Consider the following 21735-nt stretch of genomic DNA (forward strand, 5'->3'; position numbering starts at 1 on the left):
GATTAATACAAATTCATAAGAAGAATTTCAGTTGTAATTTCTTTTAGTTTATGCCCCAGTGAAATGAACTTTGGAAGACTCTAAGAAAAGACTTAAGTGTACTTAGATCTAACAGAAGACACACAGAACCGAACGCAATGGCGTTCTAGGATTCATATAGCCGACCCCACTTAGTGGGAAAAGGCTTTGTTATTGTTGTTGTATGCTCCAGTGAAATACTTAAGATTAAAGCAATTGTTTGCCTATATCCTTATGATAGTAAAGCCTTAGGAAATAATGATAAATCAATCAAATTTCCCTCCTAATTAATCGAACGTTTCACATGTTGGGTCCCAGTTGTTAGGGTACTATTAGAAACGTGTCCTCAAAGATCAATTTATACTTATAGTGCCTTAAATTGCAAAGAAAATCAGAATATCATTTAGACAGGCATCGCAACACTAATTCTGGCTTCACTTGCATCAAAACTGGAAGAGTAATATGAGATAGTGCAATCAAAAATGCGAATCATGAAACGTAACCACTTGCCTGGTCTAAATTAGATAAGACTGTTTGGGTCCTTGCTAAGAGTCTCATAGAAAACTCTCAGATTATCTCCTGCTGCAGTCTCTCGAAATTTCTTCAAATCGACAACATATAAAGCACTGCACAAAATCAACATGTCAACTCCTGCGGTTTTTCTTTATTGTTTTGTTTCAATGTAAATTATTTCATGATGGTTTTAAGCTTTTAGAAACCACGGTTAACTAATATAAGTTTATCATGGTATCTGATTTAGAAGAATATATTGTCGGTTCGATTACCTATACTAGCGAATTTTCAATATAAGTTGAATTCACCACATTGATCCTTCTAAGGGTAGGGAGAAGTCCGCTAGTGAAGGATATTTCTCAAACCATCTAATAATGGCCACTTGTAGGCCCAAATAATCCGTTGCTTTTCTTTTTGCTTGTGCAACCATGTAGGCCACTTGTAGGTGATCAGTTCATACTCAATACCATATTCTTGAGCCATAGGTGGAATGACATCCTGCATATAACAATAACGACCGAGCATCCATGTTAAGCACTCTCATATGTTCTCAGCAAGTAAACGAAAACCTTGAAAAGTTTACAACTTAAACATTTTATAACCTTGAACTGAGGAGAAAGATAGTTCTTTATGAACCAGAATTTGACCAGAAGACGGGTATTCTTCAAGACACTTAAAATCATGATTTTCAGAAAACGTTCATATCTGCCAAAACATACCACAAGGAAGTCATTAAAGGATCGCATGCTTAACAAATAAATCAAAAGAAGGCAAAGTCTTACCATGATGATGATTGTTATTATTCATTATCATTGTTATTTTTATCATATTATTATTACTATAGTTTTCAAAGTGAAAAATTATTTCAGTCTGGAACTAAGACGCCAAAAACATAACATTTTTCAGAGATCCGTGCAAAACAATTTTGAATCCAACATGTAAAGGCATGGACTAAAATCTTTTTATAAAGATTTCATTTCAATACATTAAAAGTTCAACTATAGCGTATGGCACACCCTCTATCAAAAATCTAGAAACTTTCAGACACTTAATTCCTGAGTGTAGGGCTTATAAAAGTTCACCATGTTGATCATTAATGTCTGAAAGTTCACACAAACAAGAATGAAGTTTAGTACATGAATCAAGTACTTGATTATTCCAGTAATATGCAACGACATCATGACTCTATGGCATTTGATTATCAATAGGTGAAATTTTACTGTCCGCTTATAATACAAGGCAGAAACATGAAAAAACCCTAGATAAACAAAACAATGATGCAGAAGCCATCATATTCAACCCCCAAAAAACACTGTTAGAGGAAGCATAAAGTAAATAAGCAGATAAAATCTAGAAAGAAAAAGCACTTACAGGTGTCCAGAAGCAATAGAAAAAATATTAATCGTTTTTCCATGTCGTCCACCCTTTCCTTGCTCCTAATAATTATCGAAAACCAGATAAGAGAGTATTTTTCAATCACAATCAGAGGAAAAATGGAACTGATATCATGTTATAGTTAAATTCAAGTAAAGAAAGGAAGAGCTCAAATTCCTCACCGCTGAAGTACTTTCACTCTTTTTAGATTGCTCACCACCACCAATAAAACCAGAAGCCCATTTCAAGAAGTTGGAGTTCCAGCTACTTCCCCACAACAACAGAAAGGAAATAAAAATACAAAAAGAAAGGGCGTGTAACTGCAGTCACTGCAAACAAACACAGTATTTTTGTTAGGTTATTAACTTACTACATTAGTAAGCATTAGAACAATATTTCAAAATAACAGCAAAAATTCATCTCCTTATTATCGTGTAAGTTGTCTTCGCCATCAGGAACCAACAATTTCTCATGCTCCCTTCCCTTTTTTTTTTGCTACTTCCATGTGAACTACTTTACCCCGTAAAGCGTCTATGGTGATACGTTTGGATAATGTTTTGCTCCCACTTTCGTTGCCGTCCTCTTTCAGAAAATAAAGTTCAGAACTTCTATCTGGAGCAAGTTGCAAGTACCAAACGCCAGGAGACACTTTCATTTGCCAATAACCCAGATTGGCCATCACAAGAGTATCAACCAAGTGAGGAGTACTCTTAGTACCAATAATCAACTGAAGGCCTCTGGGGGGATCATGACCTTTCTCAGAACAATGACCTGTAGATGGCTTGTCAGTGCATATCACAACATAGTTGGTAACCCTCACTTCACCATTAACTTGGAGTAAAATTGCAAGGTAGTTCAAAGTTGCAATTTATCTAAAAAACAAAAAACAAATAAATCATACCCGTAAGAACAAGAGCTTCAAGTTCAAACACAGCTTGTAATGTTCGTGTCCCACCAAGATTCTCAAGCAAAATATTATCCAAGTCATGGCTGTGTATAATTAAAAACAAATTTAGCAAAGGCAAAGCACAAAAAGTGTGACTCATAAGGTAAAATTGTTCAAAGCAGAGCTAATGAAAGAAAGTATGACAACTACAAACTTTGTTAATGATGAAACTCACACTGCAATAACAGGCTCAACTAGCCATGGATCAGGAACATCAAGATTCATTGCGAGTGTTTTGGACAGTGGCATGTTTGCAAAAAAGGCTTTTGGCCCATTTATTGTGTAGTCAGTGCTGCTGAAGTCATCCTGCAAATATCACACAACTACATAACTCCATTCTTATCACAACTGACATTGTTAATAATACCATGAGATCATGGCAAGTGAGCACACACTCACAGAGAAGCATCAAAACAACTCCACAAAACTTTAATGCGAAAACAGATGGCAATTGGTCATTTTAACGATGCCTACCTTCTAATATCTGACTCATAATGTTTCATTCCAATCAAATATCTGACTTATAATGTTTCATTCCAATCATTGCTCTAGCTTTAATCACAAAACTAATCATATTTCCTTAATTCTGCCAACCACATGATTTATTAATCAAACTTTTTGAAGAGGGCTTCAAATTCATGGAATAAGTTTAGTTCAAATTCTTTCCACATATTTGAGTGATTTGTTAGTCATACCCTGAAAATAACCCCCACATGAAAAAATACAAAACTGGATTCCTGTTATTTCAGCAATGATATTATCATAAGACTACAAGCTTTAATGTGTCCACTATTTTCTTTTGTTTAATATTAGTTGGGTCCAGTAACCCTTCCAACCCATCTTCCCTATAATTTCCTGTAACTAAATTAATCTGCGTATGGTGTATCTGTGGATTATGAAAATCCAGACATTATATTCACAATTTGAGTGTTAAACATGGTATAAATTGGTATCTCAAATAAAATGTACAGAATACCATCCAGAAAATATAGATGCATACCAATTCATATACAAGCATTCCCCTTTTATCTCTATATGGTATATATAAAGTTAGAAGGCAAAACGGGTGAAACATTCATAATGCCTAAAATTGCCCTTCCCTAACTTGGAATCCAAATGATAGACAATTTAATTAACAGGGATAAAATGGTAAATGCCAAGAAAACTTTAAATTCAAAACATTCAAACATGGGTAGTTAGTTATGTCAGATTTCTTTTTTTGTTTATTTATGTATTTTAAAATAGAAAAAACAAAGTAGAAGAAAAACCAGTTTTCAAAATAATTTTAAAAAAAAATCAAAAACAAAAACAAAAAAAAAAAAAAAAATCTAATGTGAGCTGCAACTTAATTTCATACTCAGTTTGGAAACTCATCTATTCCTGATCAAGTTCGTATTATCTCTAATATGAACAAAATCATGAACAGATAAACAAAACCTAGAGGTGATAATCACATAAACCTAAGAATTTCTTGTTCCCTTTTCTATTTATTCCCTCTTTCTGTTTCCAATAATCAAAGGACAAAAGAAATTGAAACAAAAGCTGTTTCAAATTCTTCTTCCGGATTTGTTTTGATATTTTCCCAGTCTAAGACTTATGAAAATTCTTGGACTCAATTTGTGTCATTAGTGAAAGGGAAAATACAATGGCATCATGTAAAAAAAAATTAAGCTTTCCAGCAAAAACCAAAGAGAGTAAGAGTGTCCATGCTTAAAACTCAGAATCTTTTTAATAATAAAATTTATTGTAACTTGTGCTATTATATTATATCAAGGAAAACAAACCAGAATTTTGGAGAATATAAACCCTCTGACTTCTTGGCTGCAATCTTCAATCCTGGGATCTTCTAATATGTCACCTGCAACATAAACCCGGAACTTCTCAGGAATATTTTGACCCAAAAAAAAAAAAAAAATCTACGAACAATTAAACATGAGTACACGCACTAAACATATTTTTGTTTCCTGCAATTAAAAAAATAACAAAAAACATGAAAATGTGAAGAACAGAAGAAAAATAAAATATTCAAAAGTGTCCAATTCATATTTCAGGAAATTTGCAATTTTCAAGCTTAACCGACTCTTTGTAAAGAGAGTCAAGCCTATTTTTGGAAGAAGAGTAAAGAGAGTAGAGTATATTAAAGTTGTGTTGAGGCTTGAGCTGCTCAAGATATTGTGTGCATGTGTAAGCAACTAATTCTGAATCTCAGTTAAGTTGGTCAGCAGTATGAGTTAGGTACCCATTCATGCATGTTTAGGAGGCTAAGCAGCTTTACACACTTTCTATATCTCTGGTAATTATTGGTATTACTTGTTTAAAGTAGTTGGAAGTTTTTATATTTTTTCTGAGTAAGTGCTGACTATCTTGAAACAAAATAAGAAAATGGTTATATGTAACTTGCTCAAGTGGAATCCAATTGCGCTCTCATAGTTTATGGAAAAGTAGCGATGCTTTAAAGTGCAAATGTATCACTGGTTTCGAAACTGAGCGGAAAACATGATTCTATCTCAAAAGCTTGATTCATAGACATTTTTATTCACTCATTCCATCGTAATCTTGTTTTTTGTTAAGACTACAGGTCTGAGTTTATCAGGTTTACTTAGTTATTAGAAACTGAACATATATAAGATTTTCAAGACTAAGGATAGTGTATGCCTCACACATTTTGGGATTTATAAAGTTTTCAATTTAACTGTCATCACACTTCTTTCATATATACTATTATTAATCAAGAAACAGTTCAATACCTATTTCGTTTTTTGCATTCAAACATCCTTAAGATACTGGGACATGCCTCAAAAGCTTGAGAAGACAAACCAACAGAAGAATCAAAAGCAACAGCTAGAATCAATTATTCTAACCTTTCTTTATAGTGCTATCATCCATAGCCTTATATTCCATATTTTTCAAAGCAAGTTCTACTCCATAGCCTCCCAAGTTTAATGAATCTCTTGTACCAACAGCACCACAACGGTCAATCTTGGCATCACAGCCAGAAGGTAATACTTGTCTAACAACATACTTAGCTTTTCCCTGGAAGTTTCGGACCAATCTTTTAGAAAGATTTTGCATATATTACATACAAGCACACACTAAGAATTATCAAGCAAACAAAGATTTGTAATATGTGCAAAAAATTATGCATGCAACACTCACCTTTCTTACATATGTGCAATACATATAAAAATAAATGTATAACAGAACATAAAAGAGATAACCAGTACAAAGACTCTAAACATAAAGCAGCATCATGAGATCGTATGACAAAAAGTTAATACCTATCCTCTTAAAAAGGAAAAAGTAGAAAATGAACAAAAAGAACAAAAGCTGACAAATTAAGTAAATTCTCTCCCTTGTGTTTACTACCCCGAATCTGGGCATAGTTACTTTTTTTTATATAAGAAACAGTGTTTTTATTAACAGTCGCAGAGTACAGGAAATGTGAACAAGAAATCCACGACTGAAACGATGAACTAGAACTACCAATCTTAAGCAACCAAGATGCAATATACATCATAAAAATTACGTAACAGCTGCCACCCAATCGAATAAAATAACAGAAAATTGACAACTTTCTAAAGTGATGCCCACAGAGAAGACCAAAAAGGGACCCTATCCCCATAAACGAGCCAACTCCATATTATCCCAAAAAAATTAAATTCCTCGCACAACAAAGCATTGCATGATATTAGAGGAGACTATAAGCCTGTCTCCAAGAGTAGTTGTGACCATAAAGAATACATCAAAGCTCAATGAAGCAATAAGTGATCTATAATCAGAATCCTTCCTACACACAACACCATTAGCTCACCCAAACATCCTCCCATAACTTAATAGCATCCACCCAAAACGATCTGGAAGCAACTCAACAACAGGTGTAGCCATTGGGGATGTCTTTCCAGAAAAACTTCTAACAATCTAGAATTAAAAGTACTTCGCTGCACCTATTATTATGGTTCACCCACTCACCTCCCCTCATGTATTCCTCGATTATAATATGATTTATACCCAATTTTTAGACTTCTCAAACAAATAAGAGCAATCAAACTTTACTGTAGTGTGATTAATCAATCTAATGTCCAAGAGGATATAAAGTATATAACATGATGTGAACCTCTTTTGCAGCTTCAACTAGGGTGAGATGAAACTCCCTAAAGCAATCAGTTCCAAGCGCTCCATAAAGAACAGCAACAGGACTTCCAACACTTGAATCAAAATGGATGTGATCAAATTCAAAAAGTTCAGGCTGCTGAAATGAATCTCCAGAACTGAGAAACAAGAAAAATAAAGTAAGGAAGTGTTCCCAATATGGATACTCTTTCTAGAGATAGAGAACAAGGCAAAATTCAAGAGAGTACTCATGAATCTCTTGGACTTTGAAGCCAAATTTTCAAGTCTGCTGAATCAAGGAACAGTACATCTCCAGTATCCACCCAACAACATTTCCCATTAGGGCTCTTCGGGTTTCGACCAATGTTCAAAAGATCTGACCTTTTACCTTCCATAAGCTCATTTGTTTCAGTAATTCCACTGTCATTGCTTGAATTAGTTTCATCAACCAGAGGAAAAGAAGACAGAGACTCCTCAGCTAATTGCCGATAAAGAACCAATCTTGGAGATGTAGATCTCAGCATGAGGGAGAATTCCAACAAAGATGCCAATGGTTCGTTTAAAATAGAGAGTCCGTGCTTTACAATTTTTTTTAGGCGGCCTTAGCAGTATAAGATTCAGCATCATCCTTCTCGCTATGATGCCAGGCATCAATGAAGTCCCAAAAATGGTCTTTTTGTTCTTTAGATAGTAATTCACTGCATTAAAAAACAGGAAGCCAATAATAGCTTAGGAAAGGCACCGTATATGAAATAAACTATATTTACAAAAAGCAGATGAAAATAATTTGCTGATTCCAATCAAGAATTCGAACTCCAAAATTTAACTTATCTAAAGAATAATCATCTCATAGACACGATTCTGCTCTAACCACCATATAATCACAATACTCATAACATATGCTACTTCTTTCTTTAACAAAGAAACAAAAGACAAAACACAGAATTACAATATAGAGGCCTTCAAATTTGATCAAATGACAGAAAAAGAGATCTCTGGACTCCAAAGCTACAGATGCCCACAAAAACCACAAAAAAGTACTCCATCTCATCAGCGATAACATCTCAAAATTCCTCATATTCCCTTCTTCCCAAACCACCAAGAAAATTACCATCATAGCACATCTCCTAACACCGAAAAACTTCAGAACTTCCAAACGGAGAAAATCCCATGTGCATCCAATTTCCAACACAATTGTTTCTCTAACTCAAAAACCACCTCAAATTTCTCCTTATTTAAGACTTTCAGAGGAAGCACTTTCATCTGCTTATTTTAAGTTATTATGGTGCATAAAAGTACATTCAAGACGGTCATCCCCTTCAAGATACAGTAGCTCATTCTGTTTACTCGTGTGACAAATAGCACAGCCCCAATGCTAGTTTATCAATGAAAGGAATCATTTTTCGGTCATCTAAACTACATCAAATTAAAATTCTATTTCATTTCTACTTATATTAGAATCAAGTGTTCAAATTAGTTTAAAATTGACTATCTCCAACTAAAAAAAATTGAATTCTGCTTTCACATTTCTCTTCCGAAAGAAACCCGCTCCGTCTTTTTCACTTCCTACAAAACTTTTACAATTTTGGGATTACATCCCTCATGTCGTTGCCCCTTCCATGGTTTCCAAAACGCACGCCTACTCAATCATCATCTTCCTAATTTGTATAAGCATCCGCTTCGCAGTAGCGTAAAACAATAACGATTTCGACATTACCAACAACTTAATAACTCAAACTTTACCGACACAATCAATTCCAGAAGTATCAAAACATAAAATTTCGAAAGAAAGCAGCGTACCCGGCTTCCAGGAGCAATGGAGTACCCGACCACTAGATTCGGATAAATGGGAATTACCCCACAATAGACCTTGTGAGTATAAATTAGATTTACCATGTTTTTATTTATAATCCAAGGGAATTGTGTAGAGTTCTTTTATTATATTTTGTGAAATGATATGTGCTCTTTGTTGATTGATTAACATGGTTAAATGTTAATATCGTGTATCTTATTTTTGTGGAATTGGTTAGTTGAAGTGATTGTGGAATGATGTTGGATATGATTGTTATTAATATAATTAGATTAGTTGATCAATGTGACTAGAGAATAATAATGTGCTTTATTGATCCTTTGATATGTTACATGCTATGGATTGCGGTATTATGCCAAAAACATAGTGATTTATATGATTGATGAAATGGAAATCTTGAATGTCATGTGGGTTCGTTATGTAGCCTGAATCAAATAATTCATGCTTGTCAAGTTCCAATAATTGATTGAAATGCTATGTCTTTCTGTTAGAAGGTACTGGGATAAACGTCGGAGTGTAGTGAAGGGTGAACTACGAAAGGCTTGATCTCTTCTTAGGATGTGACATCCCACATCGCCTAGGGGAGTGATCCTTATATGTATATTCTCATCCCTACCTAGCACAAAGCATTTTGGGAGCTCACTGGCTTCGAGTTCCATTGGAACTCCGAAGTTAAGCTAGTTTGGGCGAGAGCACTCCTATGATGGGTGACCCACTGGGAAGTTCTCGTGTGAGTTCCTAGAAACAAAACCGTGAGGGTATGCTGGGGGCCCAAAGCGGACAATATCGTGCTACGGTGGAGTTGGGGCGAGGAAGTGGTCCTGCCTGGACCGAGATGTGACAATTTGGTATCAGAGCCTAACCCTGGCCGTGGTGTGCCGACAAGGACGTCGGGCCCCTAAGGGGGGTGGATTGTGACATCCCACATCGCCCAGGGGAGTGATATGTATATTCTCATCCCTACCTAGCACGAGGCCTTTTGGGAGCTCATTGGCTTCGGGTTCCATGGGAACTCCGAAGTTAAGCAGGTAGCGCGCGAAAGCACTCTCATGATGGGTGACCCACTGGGAAGTTCTCGTGTGAGTTCCCAGAAACAAAACCATGAGGGTATGTTGGGGGCCCAATGAGGACAATATCGTGCTACAGTGGAGTTGGGGCCAGGAAGTGGTCCTACCCGGGTCGGGATGTGACATAGGGTATGTAGGCAATCTAACGCTAAGCTTAGATGCAACCATGAATAAAAGAAAATGACTACGTGGTTGAATCATTGATTGTGTTTTGGTTGTATTGGAGGCAAGACATGATGGATAAACAGAGAGATGTGGTGGCGTCACATGTCGATCTTGGACGTATGTCGGGATCGGGGAGTGAAAATACTATAAATACCCAACCATCTTCTTTATTCCGCACATCACAAACTCAACATTTATTTTTACGACAAATTTAGATTTTTTTTTTCCACTTTCCAAATCATTTTTTTACCAAAAAAAAAAAGGAGTGATAAGGCAATTTGGTCGATCAGGACGTTGCTTTGCTTGAAAGTTAGGCACGGGTTATTCATGAACTAATCATGAAAAATGAGATGAGGGTGGAACAAATGTGAAAGAAGATTCATGCACAATTTGTCGAGCAGATTCAAGGCACATCCCGAACAAAGGAATCTTTGTCAAGTAGGTACAAACATCTACATAAATAGTTGATGCATTGGCAAGAAGTCCTCTCAAAAGCGGAAGCAATTTATCAAAGCGGTCATAATCTAGCCAATGAGGTAATAGAAAGCACAAATGTGATTTAATCTTCATAACAACAATACATCATTCACAAAAACACAAATGTTGGAACATTGTGAAGCATACTTTAAATACAAAATTATGCCATACGTTGGATGCCCTAGCACTACGCATTGTATGTCCTAGGTTGTAAGCTGCTGAGAATAATATTGTTTTACTATTGTACTAGTTGTAATGCTATGCTATGCTTTGCTTTGTATGAGAAATTAAATGGGGTGTGCTATCCACACACCCCTTTTTACTTCTCACACACCTCTTGTTAATTTATGTCTGTTGATCTTCTTCAATTCATTCGATCTAACGGCCAAAAACAAAAAAGGTATGAGAGAAGTAAAAAGGGGTATGTGGATATCACACCCCAATTAAATTATTGGAGTTAAACATGAAGTTTCGGAGTAATGATACACTTACCATATTGTTCATACTATATTTGTATCATCTCTCTAATAAAGGTAGAGCCCACCAACACATGTGAGTCTCACCTTATTTGGAGAGATGATACAAACATGATATAGAAAATATGGTAAGAGTTACATTTTTGGGAGTTTTATTTCAATAAACAAACTTACAAAGTTCACACTTAAACACACTTACAAGGCATAGAAATAAAATTAAAAAAAAAAAAAAAATATATATATATATATATATATATATGTAAATAGGAACCGCTCTTGCCTTTACCCTTGCCCAACGGATGGAGTTGCACAAAGGCAATTTACATGTCTTACCCTTGCCTTACAGTGGCCCTCCTAAAAAGAGTGAACTGCTCTTAAAGATGTAGCTAGGGTTTGGTTTTCTGAACTTGCCTTCTATTTTTGGGGTTGCTATATGATGAGGTATTCGTCGATTCTCCCTCTCGCAACTTCTAAGGAGTTGTCAATTTCCCCGTCCCCTCCCAAAACTTTAATTTTAACCGATTGCTACCCTGAACTTTTATAATTGGCCAATTTCTCCCATGAACCTTAATTTTAGCCGATTATCCTCATGAGCTTCTTGATTAACTCGACTTCTCGATGTGAAGTGGCAGCCAATACATATTTCGTCAAGTTGGGGATTGTTGGAAATAAGAGCTCAAAATTTACGGTTTTTTGGTGGAAGTCTACTACCGTATGAAATTTCTAGTTCCTTAATCTGTCATGTTGAGAGCTCAAGTACACTGTCATGTGAAACATTGTGTTTTGGTCGCTCAAGTGTGATGTTTCCTGTTTTGGTTTCCTTGGTGTACAAGCGTTTGGAGTACTTATCCTAGTAGGGTTTTGTTAGGGGGATTAGGGTTTAAATCGAGAATTTGTCACCATCTGTAGGGTTTTTGGGGGCTCTCCTTCCTTGAGAGTTTAAAGATATGAAAATTTAAGTGTGCAAGCTTGTGAGATTGGTTGTGACCGTTTTAAGACTCGTTACAATCAATCGAACGGCGTGGGCATCGAAACATATGAGTGTCAATATGTTCTTATGCTTTAATGTCCAGTTTTGAATGCTACGTTGGTACTAAGAGACATGCTCCAACTGCCTCAGTATCGTAAAACATGGTCCACCTGCATCGCTTCAATTGAAGAACACTCGGAGCTTAATTTTCAGTCATGCAGATATTCATGATACATGTACCGAAAATTGGTAGATCACATCTCTTACACATACGAATGGGATTCTACATACGAGTTCCACACGAATGAGAGATGCGGAGAGCAATACGTAATTAAATGTGCTAAAAAATTATTGTAATATTCAACTGGCTAGGTACATTATGAAACTGAACATCCAGTATATCAGACACTAAAGCACTAAACTTCATTATAAATTAAATAAAGGAGACAGACGACGGACAAACAAGTAAAACTCTTCTTTCAAATCTCAGAACATCAAGTGTCCGACAGTCACATTTTGCGGCAGGCAAAATCTGTGTAAAGGACGCGCTACTCCTAAACTAACTAGGGTTTGACGGGCTGAGCTCGAGGCCTCCAGAGTCCTAGCCTATACTTGTGAGTGTGTTTCAAGATGAGCTTCCTCTGCAAAAGAATCCAGCTATCAATTTTTAAAATACAAGTCCAGGTGAAGTAGTGAAATTATTTTCACCATGAAATGAACACCAAGTTTGCAACTTTCAAATCCTTGAAATTTATTCCTTTTCTAAAGAAAGGGAGACATGGTTTTCGTTCCACACTCATTAATCAGCAAGACAGAAACTTTACTGCTGCTAAGTAGGTACTACAGCTATACATTCCTAAATTACGAGAATTGATAAAAAAATAAAAAAAAACAGATACATTACTGTGTTAATGCCCAGCGGGTGCTCAATAATACAGTTATTAATACCGTACAATGAGTGTTAGACTAAGAGATTGCTTACATGAGTGTTAGAATAAGAGATTGCTTACATGCTTGCAAGGGACGCCAAGTTTCTTCAGCCTGAGAGTACGAGTGACAAGCAACTTTTGGAAGTCTCCGATCTCAGACTCAAGCTTGGTTACATGGGATTCCACTCCATTGCCAATGCCATTCAAAAACTCTGGTATCCCAACTTTCACTGCAAGAACAATAAAAAATAAAAAAGCCACGCAAACCAAATCTTGATGTTTCCCACTAAATTAAATCCACTATTCAACAGAGCCTCAATTTCACCGAAGTGCTTGATATTCTGACACAAGAATGTAGAGCGCCTATTTTAGCCCTAACACAGCTAGTTATAGACTAAACTATACGCAAAAAATATTCACTTTTCATTCCATTCAACATTCTCAATCTTTTAGCACCAGATGAGAGCAAAGCAAATAGATAATGCACTTGCAAAGCGAAAATAAGGAACACAACACAAGTTCAATTTCCAGGAGTAGAGAAAATTTCCTCACAAAAATAGATAGTTACAAAGAAGAAACATTGAATAACAAAACTCAACATTTGACTTGACACAGTTTACATCCCCCAACTTTCCCGGCAACCAGACAACTGTGGCAACACAAGCATAACAAACCTCATTAACCATTCCTTTTACTGTCTGTGGAGAAGTGACCAATAAAGTTTTTCACTTCTATATATTTTTTTCGAAAAGAAAAGATTTATTTCAAAAGAAAAGCTGTACATCAAAGCGAACACGTAATGCACAAGTGACCTATAAGTAAACTAAAACATCAAGACACTGCAGCCTAGCATCCAAGCTAGTATAATGCTGGATAGAGGTATATTCCTAAAAATAAGACATACAAAAGCCCATAACGTTGCCCAATACTTGACCTTTTTTCCACACTGCCGCCATTTCCAATCCCCTACAATCTTCAAATACCTGTATGGGTTTAGAGTTTAGGGTTTAGGGTAGTATAATGGTCGATAGATGTGTATCTTATAAATAGGAAATACAGAAGTCCATAGAGTTCCCAAAACTTGACTATTTCCCACACCTCCGCCATTTCCAATCCCCCAGCATCTTCAAATATCTGTTGATTCCTTTATGACCAAATACCCCAAATAATACGCAGCACCAGACGTACCCATTTTTACCACCATCCAGTATTCTAAACTTCTCACTCAACGGCTCCTTCGAAACCACCCAACAAGCACTAATGAAATAAAAAAAGCATATTTATTTCTATCAAAACCTAAATTAAAAGCATTACAAAAACTAACCCTAGATTTATTTTCCCATTTCTTTCCACTTTTTCCGGCATCAAACACCAACATAGCTACTTGACTAGAAATTTTCTTTAACATTTAAACAAGTGCAAATCAACAAATGCACATAACCCAGAAATTTCTTTCCTATCCATTTTCTGGAAGCCAAGAAAAAAAATGGAAAACTCGACCAAAATTTGGGGTTACCTAGGTATGGGTTTGATTTGGTGGAGAATCTGGCCAACCCCGGTGTCGAAAACATTGATCTGGTGTTGAATAGCATTTGCCTTAATGCCATCTTCTGTCTGTGTCGAATAGTAATGTTCAAATTGATGAGTGTATATGGATTTGAGTTTATCCTTATCCAACGTAAATCAAAGTCTATCAAACCTAAAACATTTGCAAACCGAGCAATTCAAAAACTTTCTCGGGAGGGAGGGAGACTGCGAAAAGAGGGAAACATTTGCAAACGAAGAGTGAGACTGCGAAAAGAGGTGGGAGGGAGACGGCTTTCAGTTGCTGCACGAGGGGGAAAGGAAAGGGGTATGTCTAGCAATTTTATTTTATTTTTTCTTTAACATAATAAAATCGGGTGGGTATGTTTAGCAAATAAATTGGTTCATATAGAATTTTTATTTGAATTTTTGACCTTGTTTCTTTTGGGGTGGGTCTCATACCGACCGAACCGTTCAAACCGACCAATTCGAACTGTTTTGGTCGGTTTGGTTTGATATTGACTAAGATAAAAGTCAATTAGTTTAAAATCATTCGATTTTATATCAGTTTGGTTCAATTTTAATACTTTTGAAACTGATTAAAACCAAACTGAAATGAACCATTATTTTTTAATTATCATTATTCTTATTTTACACATGTGAACATATTATAGATTATTTGAATGTCTAACCGTACACATATTAACATATTATAGACTGTGTGAGATGTATAGATGTTTAGAAAATTAAAACTCTTGAAATGTTAGATATTTTTTATTGATGTAAGAGATAAAGGTTTAAACACACCGAATCAACCGATTATAATAGTTTGGTTTGGGTTCAATGGTGGTATTGATCGAAACTGAATCAAACGGACTACGGTGTTTTGGACATACCCCCTCTGCATATCCTCATCCTCAACAAACTCTCCTACAATTTCAGTTAACATATAGTTACAGTGGTGAGCATCAATTCCCTGCTACGAAATCGTTCTTGAGAATGTAGAATCAGTTTCATACCAAAGCACAAGCAAACAAGGACCTGGTGAAGCACTAGGTTGTCACTTCACTAAGCATAATGTTTCTAAGTAAGAATACCATCTTCACTTGCCGGCGAATTCGGCCGCCTCGAGGATATCTTGAAGAAGCAGGCAAAGGATGTGGATTTCAAGCTGCACTTGATCGATGCTATGTATGTGATATCAAACTACGAAACGTGAGAGCGAGAGTATACACAACTCCCTTTGGCAAGAGATTGTAAACTTGATTCATAAATACTTATCACAACCTTGTGATTGTATGAACTGAGAAGCAGCAACAATCTAAGCCACAAAAATTAAAAACAAATAAAAGGCAGCACCGAGCAAAACGAAGCAGCACAATACGCAAAACAAACTCCCAAAACGGCCACCCGTTTGGTGAAAAGAAGGCTCTAGCACTCCAACAAATTACCACCGACGCTTCAAGAATCATTTACCAGCAAGCACACACCACAGCGTAACAACATACGGACAAATCCTAGACCAAAATTTAACGCACAAAAAATAATCTTCAGAACCAATATCACATAAAAGCATCACAGCTGTAACAACATACAATGCAATGGAAATTCTCATACAAAAGCATGAACTGCTACAAGGCAAGGAACAGCCTACTTAGTCAAGGCAAACTTTGGTATTTCCTGATGCATGTTCAGCACATATAGAAGATATGATCTCCGTTGCATTAAGCCCAGCATTTTTCTCAAGAAATTTAGGCATAGTGTCAAAGCTTTCGGCAAATTTTGCTACAGTATACTGGTACAATCTGCAACATCATTGATTCTTTAGTTCGTTATATCACTCATGGCCAACCCAAGCCTCAACAGGAATATTGCACATTTTTTTATTTTATTTTATTTTATTTTTTATTTTAAACTAAACAGGCATATTGCATATGAAATCACTGAAAGTGAACAAAATACGACGTCTGTGCACATTACCTGAATGTCAAACACAGCCATCCAATGCACACTGCCTGAAAATGACAATGTTTCCCGTTTCTGTAAAATATAACTCCTTTACTCTCCTAGCTCACTCAATTCAGTAGCTGCAGCTCCAAGAACAGTATACATACACTAGCAGCTGTTGCCTGAAATGAAAGCGATCATGATAGCGAAGATATAAATTCAATGGTTCAGACACCTAAGTTTTTTAAAAGTTATACATACACTTGCATTTATTGCAGAGGTGAAACAAAACAAGCCTAGCAATATAAAATTCTGAATGTTCCTTGTAAATTACCTTGTCTGTGTTCACTCTGCCATCCACTGCTCCTTCAATATCATCCAATATACTGTCACTATACCCTCGAGAAGCACAGTGGATACAGAGTTACCACCTTCATCATTCTTCATAACAGTGGTACATGTTAAATCAATGAACATGTTACAAAGAAATAAGGAAAAACAATGAGGCAAGAATAAAAAAATACCATGTTCATCAGTGTTTTCAAAGTCGTCTAGTTGCACTTTGGGGCAAGAATGGGAGAATCATCGAAAGCCCCAGAAGAAAGACGACCAGTAAACCTACTTTTCCTTTCAAAAGTCTTAGAGGCAATGGCACCTTTTGGTCATTGGTGATTCCTTACTTTTAACGTAAGGATTTGTGTCATCTGTTAGATAATGTTTTTTTCTTTTAAACAAAAACTGCTGCCATTGTGTGTATTCGCTTAAGGCCTCACCATCTTCTTCTCCTCCCACCCAACAGAGAAGCCTAATCCCCCATCAACCTCTTTGATATCCTATTTCTCCTTCCAGCAGACATGAATCAGGCTCCCACCTACATACCCCAATCCTTCTCTCCTTTCTCTGTTCCAGCCCAAAGAAGTTGAGCAGCTGGTTTTTTGTTTCGCTGTCCCAGCTCATAAAACCAGCTCTGTTATCTCTTCTCGATACATTTCAATCTTTCCCCTATATTTTTGTATGATTTTTGTTTATTGTTCGAATAATTCAAACAGCTTTATTCTGATAGAGTATGAGCCTTTCTTGAATTGCTGTTTGTGCAGTCATATACGAAATTTTATTTAGGACCGGGACAGATGTTTTATGCAGTTATCTAATATTCTTATTCGCTAGACTGAAATTTTGGGAATTTACTTTCAGTAAACTAGATCACCTAAACATCCAGGATATCAAGGGAAGAAACCCTTTATGCCAAACGAGTAACCATCCTCTTTGGAGCTACAGGCAATATTTTTAAATACATAAAATACAGTAATATGAAGTAAACCAGCAATTCATATTTCTGTCTTTTTCTTTCTTTATTCTACTTACCCTGTCACCTTGCCTTGGTTTAGACCACTACATCTGCATAATGACATACGTGAATTGAATTGCTGAGCTTAAAATCCGGACCTCCGCGCACATTATGATACATCTTAGTTTTTATCCCATGCTCTGAAAACTATTTATTTTGTCAATGCATCTCCTTCTGAGTTCTGAGCCAAGTTATAAGCACGCACACACAGAAGCACGAAATAAATGAGGCCTCTCAATCATAAAAACTCCTTTAAAATGAAAAGAACAAAATCAAATATTGATCTAACATTTCTTTATCAGCATATTAAGAATGTGAAAAGATAGTCAGGTAGAGAGCAAAGATATAGGAAAACACATAAACAAAAGTAAACAATCAACCTTTTATAGTAAAAATTTGGAGTACTTTGCTTACAAAGAATATTATTTAAAAATACAATATCTCAGACCTTGAAGAATTGTAAAACATCATTGCTATTACAGGTTAAGAAATAGACCAACAAATATGAAAGAGAATCAAGGGTTCCCTCAGAATTATTCTTTTATAAAGCATGCAAGAGTTTGCAATTCTTAACTTTTGGATGCACACATTGTATAGTAAACCATCCTTTTTCTCGGTCTGAGAATCAAAGCTCTCTTATTCCTCTGTCATACAACCATTAAATGTATCTAAGAAACCAAATTATCAAAATTTGATGTCAAAAATCACTTACACGAAAAGTAGGCTGTAATACACAAGTTTACCTCTCAGGAGAAGTTAGTAGTTGTCCTGAGTTCTAACTAAACTGCTCTCAATAATGCTAACCAGTTACCCTGCCAAAAGTAACACATGTTTCATAATTTGTTTCCAGAGGAAGTAAAAAATGAAAATTAATATAAAAAAAGTGCTGGTGTTCTTTGAGTAACTTTTGAAGAGCATTAGTTTATTTAACAACTCAAAGAAGATCTATTAAATCAGTTGGAATAAGAACAGAAACTCACAGTGGGTCCATCAAGTGAAGAACCAGCATGACTGACAGATGAATTTGAGAAATGTTTCCAGTCATACATGAATATGGGAAGTAGTGTATTTGCTACAAGTAGTGTCTTTCTGTTATGCACACCGGCAGAACCACTGTCAGATTAGCAATGCAAGGCAGTGGCAGGGTAGTTAGTCGCCTTACATTCGGATTCAACATTACTCTTCACCATTAATAATCAGTGCTGTGTAGAACAAGCTTACCACCCAAAACAACTTATGTTTACGGCATATGACTAAAAGAGGGATTTTAAATGGTGCTGTCCAAAATGCCAATGCAAATATGATGAAACTAATTTTCAGCAGCAAAAGCACGGCCAGTTTTTAACGTAATATTCGAGCCACTTGAATTTTCCACCGAAGCTTCCTTGCTTCATCTGTATGCCCTGTACTACGAAGACCATCAAGGACAGCTCGTTGGGTAGCCTTGAGTATTTTCTTGCCATCTCTTAGACATTTCATCATAAGCTTGGACGCACAACGGAACCTTCCAGCCTTGCAAAGATTGTGCACCAAAGAGGTGTAGGTAAAGGAATCTTTAGTCTCCATTGATTTATACAAGTCCATCGCACGATCGATTTGACCAGCTTTACACAAGCCATCAATCATGCAGTTGAAGGCAACCAAATTTTCACGGAAGCCAATCATTTTCATATATTGTAAATGTTGTTCAGCCCCGATAATATTACCAGCCTTACACAATCCATCAATTATAATTGTGTGGGTATACTTGTCACACTGCAGACCTCCATTCTCTATTTCATCCATCAACTTATAGGCAGCTTCAAACTTACCTTCTCTACAATACATATTAAGTAAAGTGTTATAAGCCGCTAAATCAAGTTCAATGCCATTTCTCATTGTCTGTTCCATGCAAGCATTTGCCTCTTCTATCCTCCCAGTCTTAACTAAAGCAGCAACAACTGTGCAGTTTGCAAAGCCATCAAAAGTATACCCTTTACTCTTCATCTCTGACATAATCTCGAGCGCTTCGTCATACTGCTTAAACTTAAAGCAGCATTTCATAACTGTAGTGTAGGTTATGGCATTTGGCTCATAACCTGATTCCCCCAGTTCCTTTAGCATTTTTCTTGCTTGCCCCAATCTGCGTGCCTTGCATAGCCCGTGGATAAGAATATTGTACGTCACTAATCGGGGAACAAATCCATGACGTTGCAAATTCCTAAATAACATAAGGGCATTATCAATGTATTCATTTTTACAAAGGCCATTAATCATTATGTTAAACGTAGCTGGGTGGGGAGTGAGATTGCGAAGTAAAATATCCTGAAAAACTCTGTTGGCTTCATCAGGTTTTCCTAACTTAAAGAAACAATGCATCAGAATATTGTAACTCCATACATTAGGATGTATGCCCGCTTGTAACATTTCCTCAAACAGATCCAGAGATTGTGATAATAGGCAATTCCTGGTGGCCCCGGATAACAAAGAATTGTATGTAATGACATCTGGACTAATCCCAGCCTCTTTCATTCTATGAACAACAGAATAAGCTGAATCCAAGCTAACAAACCGAGAATAGGCATTGAGCAAAGTATTGTAAGTTACCACATCTGGAATCACCCCCAATCTTATGCCATCAATTATAACAGCTTCTGCTCTCTCCAGTAGCCGGGACTTACAAAACGAAGCTATACATATGTTCAACAACCTAGTCGATAATCCAGAAACCATCATTCACATCAAACATACTGACTTCCCAAGAGAAAACCAACCCTGCAATATGTCAAAATACAATGTGTTAACATACACTCCTATTTCTTATCGGTAGAAAACCAAATATCGTATAAGACTGTTACTAAAACATGTCAATCTTGAAGCTTTGTTCCCCTTCAAACCCACATCAGTGAAGATACAAAATGGTAATGGTAATAAAGCAGCAATCATTAATGAAACCACTTCCCCTCCAATGTATGCACAAATGTGTAGGGGAAACTTTTAGCTTTAGGCAACAATTTTATAATAAGGAACCTAAACATATATCGGCTGTGATGACAAGTCCCGCAAACTAAAAAGTCCCCCGGCTAGAGCTAGAAATAATTTTTTGGGCAATAATAACATTAAAAAGTGTTAATCTCGTACTGAATACAACAACAACAAAGCCTTATCCCACTAAGTGAAGTCGGCTGTATGAATCTTATAATACCACTACACTCGGTACTCACACTGAATAAAAATTTAAATTGATAATGTTTTTCATTCCATTGCATAAATCTGCATTATCAAATACCAATTGTGTTTCTCAACGTGTGATACTACGCTATGATTCATCAATTGATTTCCCATTCGATTGAATAATCAATATTCACAATATTCATAGTAAAATACGCACACAATATTATTCCAAGACCAAGATACAAACAACTGCAGTGGAAAGATATAAATTACTCAAAAGCAACTCAACAGCGAAAATTGCTTGAGCATAACAGAATTCCATGGCCAGGTATTAGGTATTGTTGAGAGAGAGAGAGAGAGAGAGAGAGAAAGAGAGAGAATACCCGCTGAAAAATCCAAATCCAAATCCAAACAATGAAGGCGGACCAAAACAAGAGGAAGCCTGGTTTCGATTTGGGGGTTTCAGTTCTGAGGGCATCTCATGTAAAAGAACAAGTGAAGATGTTCAGTCAATGATAGGAGTCACAGTGGAGGAGTCGGAGAGGGAGGGAGGGAGAGTTGGACGCAGAAGACGCTCCTACTCCTTCCTGGTCGAGTTGAGTGAAGTGATTGAGGTGCCGAGCAGAGAGTAGTCAGAGTACTTGGAAGCGCTGGAGGAATTTTTTTTTTTTTTTTTTTGGGTATGGGCTGGGCTAGTGGTAGGTATTTAGCAAATCCACCCACCATCAAGGGATGCCAAGGACTAGTGCTTGAAACATAGATGCCCTTCAACACAAAAACAACTTCAGCGGCCAAAATGGAAGAGGGCAAGTAGTGGGCCATGCAATGCTCGCTAAAAAGACTGAGCAAGATAAGCCCGGCCTTGCGCCTTGCATCAACCGGCAAGGCTAACGTTACTTATGCCGGCC

The 21735-nt window shown here is 36.5% G+C and overlaps 2 protein-coding genes, 1 long non-coding RNA gene and 1 pseudogene across 5 annotated transcripts; all 4 read right to left on the reverse strand.

The window, feature by feature from the left end:
• Nucleotides 1-379: 379 nt before the first annotated feature.
• On the reverse strand, nt 380-5094 carry LOC137733586 (UDP-glucose:glycoprotein glucosyltransferase-like; annotated as a pseudogene).
• A 622-nt stretch (nt 5095-5716) lies between these two features.
• Nucleotides 5717-7654, reverse strand: LOC137735476 (uncharacterized). The gene is made up of 3 exons (XR_011068656.1): nt 7210-7654; nt 6966-7119; nt 5717-5884 (listed from the first exon to the last, which is right to left on the reverse strand). It is a non-coding gene; the product is annotated as an uncharacterized lncRNA (long non-coding RNA).
• A 4600-nt stretch (nt 7655-12254) lies between these two features.
• Nucleotides 12255-14586, reverse strand: LOC137735446 (uncharacterized). Its single transcript, XM_068474869.1, has 3 exons — nt 14372-14586; nt 12937-13085; nt 12255-12567 (listed from the first exon to the last, which is right to left on the reverse strand). The coding sequence occupies exons 1-3, from the start codon at nt 14460-14462 to the stop codon at nt 12490-12492; spliced, it is 318 nt and encodes a 105-aa protein (XP_068330970.1). The 5' UTR covers nt 14463-14586; the 3' UTR covers nt 12255-12489.
• Nucleotides 14587-15923: 1337 nt separating this feature from the next.
• LOC137735477 (pentatricopeptide repeat-containing protein At5g46680) lies at nt 15924-21233 on the reverse strand. 3 transcript variants are annotated; one of them, XM_068474908.1, is made up of 7 exons: nt 21211-21233; nt 18655-20428; nt 18418-18486; nt 16851-17924; nt 16661-16767; nt 16360-16508; nt 15924-16184 (listed from the first exon to the last, which is right to left on the reverse strand). In XM_068474908.1, the coding sequence occupies exon 2, from the start codon at nt 20387-20389 to the stop codon at nt 19016-19018; it is 1374 nt and encodes a 457-aa protein (XP_068331009.1). In that variant the 5' UTR covers nt 20390-20428; nt 21211-21233; the 3' UTR covers nt 15924-16184; nt 16360-16508; nt 16661-16767; nt 16851-17924; nt 18418-18486; nt 18655-19015. The 3 variants fall into 3 exon arrangements, with proteins under 3 accessions (XP_068331009.1, XP_068331008.1, XP_068331010.1); XM_068474907.1 differs by having other exon boundaries at nt 16661-17924; XM_068474909.1 differs by lacking the exons at nt 15924-16184; nt 16360-16508; nt 16661-16767; nt 16851-17924 and adding an exon at nt 17932-18318.
• Between the last annotated feature and the right edge of the window lie 502 nt (nt 21234-21735).

This window comes from Pyrus communis, chromosome 5, assembly GCF_963583255.1.
Source record: "Pyrus communis chromosome 5, drPyrComm1.1, whole genome shotgun sequence".
Classification (NCBI taxonomy): domain Eukaryota; kingdom Viridiplantae; phylum Streptophyta; class Magnoliopsida; order Rosales; family Rosaceae; genus Pyrus; species Pyrus communis.

Bases quoted from the DNA above. Each gene is read 5' to 3' on its own strand.
- LOC137735446 (XM_068474869.1), bottom strand. From the start codon at position 14,462: ATGGCATTAAGGCAAATGCTATTCAACACCAGATCAATGTTTTCGACA. The intron at 13,086-14,371 runs GTAACCCCAAAT...TTGTTCTTGCAG, and splicing joins CAAATCAAACCCATACCTAG to TGAAAGTTGGGATACCAGAG. The intron at 12,568-12,936 runs GTAAGCAATCTC...ATTCTTTTGCAG, and splicing joins TTGGCGTCCCTTGCAAGCAT to AGGAAGCTCATCTTGAAACA.
- LOC137735477 (XM_068474908.1), bottom strand. From the start codon at position 20,389: ATGATGGTTTCTGGATTATCGACTAGGTTGTTGAACATATGTATAGCT.